The sequence below is a fragment of the Amblyomma mixtum genome, chromosome 1 (genome assembly GCF_055824585.1).
Source record: "Amblyomma mixtum isolate Tamu chromosome 1, ASM5582458v1, whole genome shotgun sequence".
Lineage (NCBI taxonomy): Eukaryota > Metazoa > Arthropoda > Arachnida > Ixodida > Ixodidae > Amblyomma > Amblyomma mixtum.
In genome coordinates this window covers 168879300-168890295 of record NC_143012.1, presented here as the reverse complement: position 1 = coordinate 168890295, position 10996 = coordinate 168879300, and the positions used below count along the sequence as shown (strand labels likewise).

The 10996-nt window shown below is 48.0% G+C and overlaps 1 protein-coding gene across 1 annotated transcript in view; it reads right to left on the bottom strand.

Moving 5' to 3' along the window:
• Window positions 1-537: 537 nt before the first annotated feature.
• The window catches only part of LOC149369738 (O-acyltransferase like protein-like), a 109884-nt gene continuing 99425 nt past the window's right edge, over window positions 538-10996 (bottom strand). Inside the window, exons 13-15 of the mRNA XM_089576279.1 lie at window positions 4211-4397; window positions 2819-2961; window positions 538-759 (exon numbers count right to left, since the gene is read on the bottom strand). Of these exons, the coding sequence (XP_089432405.1) occupies window positions 538-759; window positions 2819-2961; window positions 4211-4397 (552 nt within the window). The remainder of the gene's footprint in view (window positions 760-2818; window positions 2962-4210; window positions 4398-10996) is intronic.

The window sequence follows — 10996 nt, the reverse complement described above, 5'->3', positions numbered from 1 at the left end:
CGCTAGACTAAGAATAATCGGCAAAATAAGCAATGACCATGAGGAAAATGACTCCAACCACAAGATACCTACGTGCAAGATAGCCTCGCGAAGAACTCCCTCTGCTAAAAATAGGCTTCCTAGCACTACCCCTTCTCCACATTCCTCAGCACGAGCACACTGTGTTGGAGGACTCGCCCGAATCTATTAGTATGTCAGAGTTTTAGTGTCTACCACAGCAGCAGTTACCAAACCTGAATTGACACAAAGTTAAAAGGGATGATCACACAATTGTCATAGATTAAGAATTTGAATAGCCTAGCGAATGAAAGAAATAGCTATCGCATTTTCTGCGCATCAATCCAAGTGGTAGCCATTCAATTTTTTAGTGTTGGTTTTGTGGGACTTTTTATTCAATACAATGAGTGAAATCGCATGGGGCACTGAAGCGCTATTCAGTAATTCCCTTTTCTCCTGATAGAAGCAGTTAGTCTGAGGCAGAACGAAGAGTAATCATAGGCAGAGGGTACACCGGTCGCAAGTACTGTAGCCTGCAGTTTACTCGGTGTTCACACTCCCGCATCCAGCCTGCTGGTCGGCAGCTTCCACTTGGCTCCCCTTGTCGTTATTCCCAGTGGCAGGCCTGTCTCCACTCCTCCTTGCCCGCTGGCGCGTTCCCCAGAGGATCTTGTCCAGGCGACTGAGTGGCGCCTCGGACGCCAGGAACAGCAGCAGAGCCAGCAGGCAGCTCCACACGTACAAGGACACGCTCTCCGAGAACTGTGCAGCGAAAAAGAAGGGCCGGTACAGCAAAAGCCGGACATTAATTCTAATGCGGGCATACGTCGGATAGTGGTGTCAGATACGGATAAATTGCCTCGCCGGATACAGAGGATCGAGGTCAATCGGACACAGTGCATTCCTGTGGAGGCGGCGGACAAGATGGAAGAAGCTTAGCAGGAGATCTTACTCCCCTTGTAAGCGCCGACAACGTTTGGCGAGATATATTGTGAAGTAAAGTAAGCCAAATTAACCAAATTCATAAACAGCAAGATTACGCAAATAGCGCCGCCAAAATGCAATTGAGATAACTGTTACACTGTACTACAATGAAAACCGCAATATGAACTTATTGTAAACGCCACAAATCAAAAGCGTAGTGCTTTTGGCAATCAACGATCCCTTTGACAAAATTGCGTGTCAGAACAAAACATTGTTTTCAGTGAACATGTGCGCTCGGACCGAACAAAACGCCGCAAAGCATGGGAACAACAGGTGTATGATTGGACTGTCTTCTACGGTCTTGTGCTAAACAATGGAAAAGAGTTTGCCTCTCTGCAATGTATCGGTGCTTTTGACCACATGATCCTGTTTACCCAATAGAGGCGTGAGCGGCGTAGGGAAAACAAACGCGCCAGTCTAGGAATTACCATGCAGCAGGCTCAGCTTGTTAAGTGCCTTTTTCTGACACCATGGTTTTCAGCAGCCAGCCGCACTTGTGGGTGTCGCCTTTAAAAAGTACTTCCAAGACGACGGTTTCTGTTGAAGCGGCTTTTTTTCAAGGCGTTCTCACAATGTAAACCAATCAAAAATTCTGAGCTGCGGACTTGTTTCTTGGGGATGGACCTTACAGTCTTGAAATTCTTCCAAAGAGCTTCTGCAGCTTTCTGAAAGGAAACGCGCTCAGGCAGTACGGCAAATCCCCTGTCGCTTGGCTGCGCTACGGTTAACATTTTGGTCTGCTCGCAGATGAATAAATTTTATTTCTACCCGAAGGATGCCGTAGTACCTAGGTTATGCCTGTATCGATTGATGTTACTCGTTATTTACTTTTATGTGACAGTGCGGAAGCACTATTCCAGACGTACAGCCCCGAGCAAGTATTTTGTCTTGTGCTCCGCTACCCCGAGACATTCGCCTGATTTGGATCATCAAAGTTTACCTACCTACCCCAGTTACTCGTGTAAGCTAGGGTTATTTCTGATCATCGTCGTGCAAGCTGCCCCCATTAGGATGAAGCTCGCGTAAGGTCAGAGGAGCATCGCACTAGCTGTAGTCAGTGGGAGGAGGGTTTCGCGCCATCTAGGTGATGTAACATTAAGCCGTCATCCTAATCTGCCCACCGAATTGAGAGCAAATTTGCTACCGTGGAAGGTGGCAGTTAAAATAAAGATTGGTCGTGAAAGGTTGCTCGGGATGAGCAACATGGGCCGGACAGTACTGCCGGTGGCTGCGATAAAAACAGCCACCTGCTTGTGCAGTGCCCCATCGCTTAGCTGCTGCACCACTTCGCTGGTAGTGGTACGAGAAGCCGCTGCGATCTAGGAAGGTTATGTAGAGAATGGCGATTTTTCCAAGTATGGCCATTAAATCGCTAAAGCACTTAAGGCGTAGCTAAGTGTCTCCTCCTTTCACCCGTATACGGAGCTAAACTACATCAAATCCCTACCGCTATTTTTTAGGTAGGTCACCGCTGGCATATAGTTTATGCTGCTGCTTGCTGCCAGTAAATTTGTTGATAGTAGTTTCAGCGCCTGGCCTGCTGGCTCCTTCAGTTTCGTACACGCTCTTTCGCGCTGCTACCCTTCCGCTATGCACTACATAGACTTTTAGCGGGATGAAAATTCTGACAAGCTAAGGCCAACAGCGCCCAAAAGGATTGAAACTGTTTAAGCAGCACTATGCTATTGCTGCCGAGTTCCTGTGGAGAGATTAACGGAGCCGCTTCCCTGAAGAGCACGTTCGGTGACTTTTGCATCAAGCTGTGAGCTATGACCCCCCTTCACCAAACACCCTGCCTCGTACAGGGCGGCGGTCTCTCAGGAGCTTCTTTACGCACCCAGGAGAAGACACTCATTGGCTTCTTGACCCGCGTGGCGTGGCTGGAGAGGATGTAGAATGGAAAGTGGACCAGGTACACCCCGAATGACAGCCGGCTCAGCACCGCGAGGGGGTCAGCGGACAGCGCACGCTGCAAGACGCCTGCGACGAAGAACCAGAGAGAGCAGGGCACGGTTGTTCACAGTCAGTGCACTATGCTCTTAATACCAAAAACAAAGAAACTGACGAGCATGCGTGATGAAGATGCGAAAGCTGCCTGAGCAAGAGTTACAGCTGCAATATACGGTGCAAATGAGGACCGAGCTCAAAGATACGAGGAGCAGTGCCTAGAACCAACACTTCCTCTGTTACCAGCGCCTGTCAGATCGTCAGAAAATGGCGAATATCATTCCTTTTCTTGTAGCTCTCTGTTACCTTTGATTGCTTGTTTGCTGTTATGCTTTTCTTCGACTGCTTTTCTGCCTCTGCCGGCTCTGGCATGGACTGATGGATAGAAGATAGGAGCGTCCCCTTTGAAACAGACAGTGGCAACTGGCACCATGCACGGCTTTTTTGTATATTTCTGTGTAACTATGTTCTAAAATGTTGTAAAATTCGCCATTTTCTTTAAATCCGTTTTTCTACACTTCCAACTTTATGTCGCCTCTCTGCTTTTGAGCCACCAATCTTCCAATTGCTTTTTGCTAACTTCAAGGTCACTCAGAGGAGTAACGTTTACATCGCGTGGCAGGTGGCTCGCGTGGGTCTTCCGTGACCCGGTCTGCCCGTTTGAACCGACCATTAGAGGTTACAGAATGGATTCAAAGTGGAGGAAAGCGTAGAGCGGCGGCAGATATAAAGACGGGCGGATGACATGGGACACTTTCTGGGGAAAAATTGGCCGCGGCTGACACACGACGGGGTAGAATATGGAAGAATGGAATATGGAAGAAAATGGCAGAGGACCTTCGCCCTGTAGTGAACGTGTTGAGGCAGGTGATGGTGATGATGCTTTGAACTTCGTGTACGGCTTCGCCAATTGGTCCACAACGTAAAATTCAGGTAGAGAAATACATCGGACGCAGAGTTTGAAGAACTCCTCCTTCAGAAGTTTAGTAACCTCCGGGAATATTTAGAGGTTTTCTTATTATAGCACGGCTATTCGTGCCTTGACCGGCCAAATCCCCGTTTGGGGCAAACAATAGCTAAGCCGGATACTGAGATAACACGTCCTGACATTGTCGCAGTTAATGAAGCTATCTTAGAAAATTTTACTCAGAAATATGCGCCTAGTGTCCCTCCCGGTTATTTCGAGAAATATGATCAATCTGATGACTTCACTTGCACTTCCATGCTGCTAAACCTTTCATTCTTTTCTTGCGACCCGACCTCATCCGGCGGAAGTGCTCACCGCCCCTTCCGGTGACGCAGAGGAAGGTGAGCGCCGCCAGAGCTGCGGCCCACACGACGCGGTCGCTCAGGGCGAGAGAAACCTTGGCCAGATCTCCGTGCTGGGTTCCCCGTGACCACTCGTACTTGTAGAAGACGCACGCAGCGCCAAGACCCAAGGCGGTGGTCCAGAGCGCCGCCTCCACGCCCTGCAACCCCCAGAGGTTGTTGAGACTTCAGCCCCACTATGGGTGTGCTTTATGGAGAGCGCACATGCGAAGAAACACATCTTTCTAACACAAAATGAGAATTTGTAAGAAGGGAGTAATCACTAATTGGCATCCACCCAAACGCAGCCATACGGCTGCAAAAGAAAGCTTTACAGCTTGCTCAGAAACTTCGCTGTTAAAGAAAAATTCGTCCTGCTCCGGGGTTCAAACCCGGGACCACCGCTTCACCGGAGCAGTCGCTCTAGCAACTGAGCCAACCAGGACGGCAAGCTTATGGTAGGGCGAGAGCGAATTGATCAATAACTCCAAGTGGGAACTGCGTTGGTCAAATGTTTAGGGGAATCCCCCAAGGTGGAATAGATTTGTAATACGGGAGTAATTACTCCCTTACTGCAAATCTACTCCACCTTGGGGGATTCGCTTAAACGTTTCACCAAAATGAGATTTTTTTCGTAACAGCATTAACGAATTTGTGGAAAGCTGCTCAGAGCCTTAGCGTTTCTTCATCACCACCACCATTATTCGAAGCGTCATACAAAGTCATCATTAGCGTTTCATTCAGCGAAATTCATGAAACACGCCGATGCTCTCGAAGCTCCAAGTAAGCATGGCGAAACTGAAGGTCAGTGCTGTGTACTGCATTGCCAGTGAGCCCCTGATCGGTCTTCAAACGGCCGTGAGGTACAAAAGGCGAGACGTCACTAATGCGCCTGGTTCCCTGCTGCCATTCCCAGCAGCACTAAGGCTCGCTCCCACAGATAGGCAATGGAGATAAGGAAGAATAACAAGCTCGAACAGCAAGCTAGTTGATTTAAAACAGTTGGGCGGTCAACAGCACGAAAAACATAAGGACAAAGGTAGACAACACATGGCGAGGTCTAACTCGCAACTGAATGTTCGCACTGCGTATATGCAGGCGTCATAAAAAAAATAAGAAACCGAGTGACAGAGTATTAACCCAACTAGTCAAGCGATAGGCCAGCAAAGGCTTGTAAATTCGCTCTCATGAAGCGCATCAGAAGCTTACTAGCGTTCTGCTCTTCTACTTTTGCGATATGGAATGTTGCCATGATTTTGGAGACAGTTGGTCGCGGTGCTTCAGGACAAAGTGCTGGTTGTGCAGCCTTGGGCAGTGCTCTCGCTCCACTTTGCTGTCTCGACAGTGCTGAGGCAATTTTTTTCCCGACAAAATTTACATTTATATCTTCTGTTCCTGAAAGCACACGGTTAAACACCGGCCGGTTTGAACAACGTATACCTGTTGCAAGATACCAAAATGGAATGCACTACTCCAATCATGCACAGAACATACTCCGAAGCGTGCCCCGCCTCATGCCCAGCTTTGCTAGCACCTCCATTTTGCGCTTTCATGTGCGCAGTTGAATAAAGACGTTCCATTTTTTTAGGATGTCTAGCCGAGAGCCAATTCTCTTAAGCACATGCAGGAACATGTGCGTATAAAGAACAGCCAGTTTCGTTTTCTGAGCAATCTGTTCCCTCGGCTGACTGAGTTCGGTTTTCATGACTTTGCTTAGAAGGGATTGGCAGAAAGAGAGCAGCAGAGTTTCTTGAAAACCATCATTTCGGAGACGCAATTCATGCAATACAAAACTATTTTCTTTTCATGCGCAAACAACCTTGAATGAGAAATGCCCAGGCATGATGTTACTACTGCCATCGTGACTAATTTGGAATGGTCTGATTGGTAATTTAGTGCCGGCTTCACCGATGTGGTATAGCGAGGCCAATAGACGTGACCGTCCTGAAAAAAAAAAGGATTAACATCAAAGTAGTGGACCGTACCAGCCTACAGAAATTCCACGGTGAACTTGAAGCTCAATCTCCTGTTTTTTTAAACCCTTTAGCACATTTACAGCTGCACAAGAGTCATCTAGATGTTTGACAAGAACTAGGTAACCATATAAAAATCTGAACACATGCGTTATCAAGCTCTGTACTATGGGGGCGACACATGAGCAGATGCATGGAGTCAATTTCTGACACAAGACGTCCCCCCACCAGAGCGCAAAGGGAGATTTTAGATTAAAATTGAAAAGGTATAGAAAGCTTACTCAAGCAGCACATGACAGTTGTCCAATGTAGGAATTGAGTTGGCAAACTACGGTCCTATGAAGGCCAATGTTCTCCCCGCCTTGGCTCAGCCATTTTCAAAAGTTGGCAGCATTGGACCAGTTTCTCGGGCGTTTTCCCCGCCTTGGCTCAGCAATTTTTAGAAGTTGGCAGTATTGGACCAGTCTCTCGGGCGTTTACCCTGTCTTGGCTCAGCCATGTTTAGAAGTTGGCAGTATTGGACCAGTTTCTCGGGCGTTTTCCCTGCCTTGGCTCAGCCATTTTTAGAAGTTGGCAGTATTGGACCGGCTACTCGGGCGTTTTCCCTGTCTTGGCTCAGCCATGTTTAGAAGTTGGCAGTATTGGACCACTTTTACGGGCGTTTTCCCTGCCTTGGCTCAGCCATTTTTAGAAGTTAGCAGTACTGGACCAGTTTCTCGGACGTTTTCCCCGCCTTGGCTAAGCCATTTCTAGAAGTTGGCAGTATTGAACCAGTTTCTCGGACATTTTCCCTGCGTTGGCTCAGCCATATTTCGAAGCTGGCAGTATTGGACCACAGCTCGAATGTTTCCCTTGCATTCACTTTATCATATTTCGATATTGGCAGTATCTCACCAGTTCTACAATCTCTTCCTGCAATAGGCAGCTCGACTTCGTGTCGTAGGCAGCGTCGCGCTGCCTACGACATTGAGAGCAGTCTAGGAGTGGAAAAAAGGTGGCTTAGATAAACAAAAATAAAAAGTCTTGATCTCCGTTCTCAAGTCGCGAAGCTATGTTGGAAAGCTCCTTCTGATATATGGAGATTAATGGGGCATTAGCCCTCCTGTAGCTTGAAGAAGAATTAGTTGGGCGAGAACGAAGGCTCTCTAAGAAGAGCTCTGCGTTTACATAAATACCGCAGTAGCGCATCGTAATTCCCAGTGGCGGGGCTAGTTGATGATGCATTTTCTTTTCCAGAAATTTCCTCGCGGAGGGGAGACGCCATGCTCGCATGTAAGCATACGGCACGCGGAAGTAGGGGGAGGGGGGGGACAGCCGGTCACAACTTGAGCGTGGTCTGCTTTGTTTTCCTTCCCAGAGGGTATTGTGTAGGCGCCCAGGGCGGAAGAGGGGGCCCCGAAACTAGGGTGTCTCGATGTGCGGGAGGGGAGAGCGGAGAGACGCGCACTCACATCTAGGCGCCCTACGAGCACCTGTTTCTATTCACTCCAGCACTCGACATGCACTTGCCGTTCTGCGCCCTGCCTGTGGGATTAGTGCATTTTCCTGGCGCATTTTCCCTGTTGACATGAGTGGGATGCACGAGAAAGTTGACATGATGCTCTGCTCTCGCGTTTATGTAAACGGAGCTTATCAGCCGTCCTAATGTTACGCGCATTTCTTACAGTTGCACTGTAAAAACTAGCCCTCACCTTGACGGTCACCCTTTAGTCAGTTTTGACGGGTCCTCTGTGTATTCCGAAATGACTGTTCCTTCGGCGTGAATCAGGGGGAGAGGGCAGAGCAACGAGGAGCGCACAAAAATAAACAAAATTCTGGGCCTTCTGATTAGCTCTTCTTCGCAAACGTCATACGACCAATGACCTATCGCAATGCGGTCGCGTTTGGCGTCGCGCGGACTCAGCGTGCGAAGCAATTTTGGCAGTGATGCCAACTCTAGAGATTTATCCCTAGATCTAGGGTTTTTTTCTTTGCTTCAGAGATCTAGCGTCTTTTTTGTGAAATCTAGGGATTTTGAGAGGCCGTAGAATTGCTACTCTAAGCGGCTTAATGGCAGGTGTATCTGATTATTTTGCCTTTGAAACAGAAAAAACTATGAAAAATGCTAATTACTACTCCTTTATTTTTAGTATTCTGCCGAGCCGAGAGAGGGCGAAAGCAGTTCTGCAACGCGAAATTATCGACTGCTGCACAGGGAGGAAAAACGAAACCATGTGAATTTCAAACTGTTCAACGTGCGTGCCATCTCTGGCGCTTCGAGTGACTGCTCCTCTACGAAAGACGAAGTTGAATTTTGACTTCTTGTGCCTGGATCAACGCGCTACGTTTACGCTCACCGCTTACCTTTAACAAAAAGTGCCACAGTTGTTCACATTCTCCACGTATCCTAGACCGCTTGATTTAAAGGGGTGGAGACACCAAATTTTGAAGCTATAAAAAGCCTGCTATGGGATTCCTATGTATGCAAGGGCAGTCATAGCCAGGTGTTGGACGCAACAAACGTTTAAAAAATATTTTAATTCGGTTCCAAAGATTACCTAAATGCTCACTCTCACGACCTAGACCCATTCGCTAGCGCCATCAACCATGACGTCACAAGGGGTGTAGAAAAATAAAGTTTTAGTGACGTCATACCAAAACACATACCAAAACAAGGGCGGCCTGCGCCAGTCTTCGTGCCGAACGCCGGCATCTGAAGAACGCGATAGTATTGTTTGTTCACGTTCATAGCAAACCCTGGGATATATGAATATCAAAAATGCATCGTTTGTGACGATCGTTGGCAAATACCGAGTTCCTGGTAGAAGTGATGACTGCGATGCAAGCAAATTTCATCCCATAGCCGGTTTTGTGCTGCTGCTACCTGGTGCGGTTCGCCTGCCGTCTGCTAGCTCTGTTGCTGAAGACGTCGTGGAAATCGAGCATATCTTTTATTATGGGACGAATTCACAGTAAATGGGTGCCGAGCGGAGCACGTTTCTGAGCGCTGGCCAGTCCCGAAGCGCCCTCAGCTGCGGAGTCGATATGCGAAAGCAGCTAGGCCTAGCGACGACTAGGGCAGTCTGGGACCAGCGCGCAGGTCGTCGGCCGGCGTTGCCGCAGGCAGTGTCGCTGCCGAAAGATCCACTTTTAGCACAGTCATGCTGTCGTATCTCGAATCTAGAAAGCATCCTTTCTGGTAGCATGGCTGTTTTGTATTTTCTTGTGCGGACGTGAAGTACGCCGAGTCTGCCGGCCGGTAGGTCAGCCTGGATACCGTCTGCCGACGTCATAAAAGCGAGCTAAAGAGTGTTCTTGACGTAAATAATAAACCATGGGACAAGAAATGTGAAAAAAGTGTCATTTTTGAGGATCGCTGACCAATACTGAGCTGCTAGTAGAGGTAACAACTGTGATATGAGCAAATTTCTCACAACCGCGCCTAGCAGCTGCCGCTGGCGCGACGTCGGGGTCCGGCTCGCCTGGCGCCCGCTAGCTCCGCTGCCGAAGGCGTCGAGGAGATTGACCATACTATTATTTTATTGTGAGATGATTCTGTTAACACTACAGCTATTTGTGAAAAGTAGGCCTTTTATTATAGCGCAGGCGACTTCCGAAGCGCCGGCCGCTCGCTAAACAGGCTATAGGCCTAGCGACGACCACGGCAGCCAGGCAGCAGCAGAGCTCGTCGCCCGGAGCGCCCGCGAGCGGTGCCGTTGCCGAAAGCTCCCAACATAAGCAGACATGCTTTGTCGCTGCTCGAGTATAGCTGGCAGTTCTGATAACAAGGCGATCTTGTCTTTTCTTGTGATATTTGTACTCCATCCCAAGCAGCGCTCAGGTACTGCTGCACGGCAGCGAAGTGTGACACCGGTTGTGGGCGCAACTTGGGTAGAGCGGCGCAGCGATGCTTACTGGCATTTTGCAAAGTGTTTCGCATCCTCACGCGAACCCGCGAAGGCGATATTAGCGTGCGAACAAAAAAAAAAGTCGATGTCCTCACTCGTTGGAATCAGATCTGTCAGAATCCGAGCTGCTGGGACTAGACGTGCAGTTGTTTGTTTTCATATGCGCTGGTCAGCACGTGTGTGGGAAAGCAGACGATGCAGCAGTAGGTGCGTCACAACTTTTGTGGGCCCACGTGACCAAGCGAAGCAGTTGATCTTCCCCCTCTGTGACGTCACTGTACAACTCGGCGTTCCGAAACCGAAACCGAAAATCGTTCACCTAAAAATGCTATAATAAATTATTCACTGTAAATATATGAATCTTTGAGTGTGTATCATGCTTCCTGGAGCCATAAGAAACGTTTGAAACTAAGAACGCGCGAACCACAAATTTGGTGTCTCCACCCCTTTAAACGCGCTGTTCAACAAAAAACACATTCAAAGTTGTAAGGAATCACTTTCTGATTTTGTAATTACCAATCTTATGTCTGTATTATTGCTGTGTGACTATAACAAGATTACATTTTTGGTTATGTCAGTTTCTCGGGACGTCAATCCTTAGTAGCTCCAAAACTATTTGACGGTCTTTGATTGCGACTATGATTAATAAATAATTGTGCGGTGAGATATGCCATTTCACCGCTCCTGAATGTTCTCTATGAGGCGAGAAGGGGTCTTTCATTAATGCAAACATTTTCGTCTTTCTGTGTGCCTCTTAAAACAACCCTTAATGGTGTCTGAATAAAATACTTTCATGTGTTGACTGGGCTTAGCAGAAAATGCCAGCTCTTTCAACTTGGTATAAACTGCATTTATTTTTCAAAGGGCTACATAGGTTCTTTGCATGTAAAGATAAGCCGG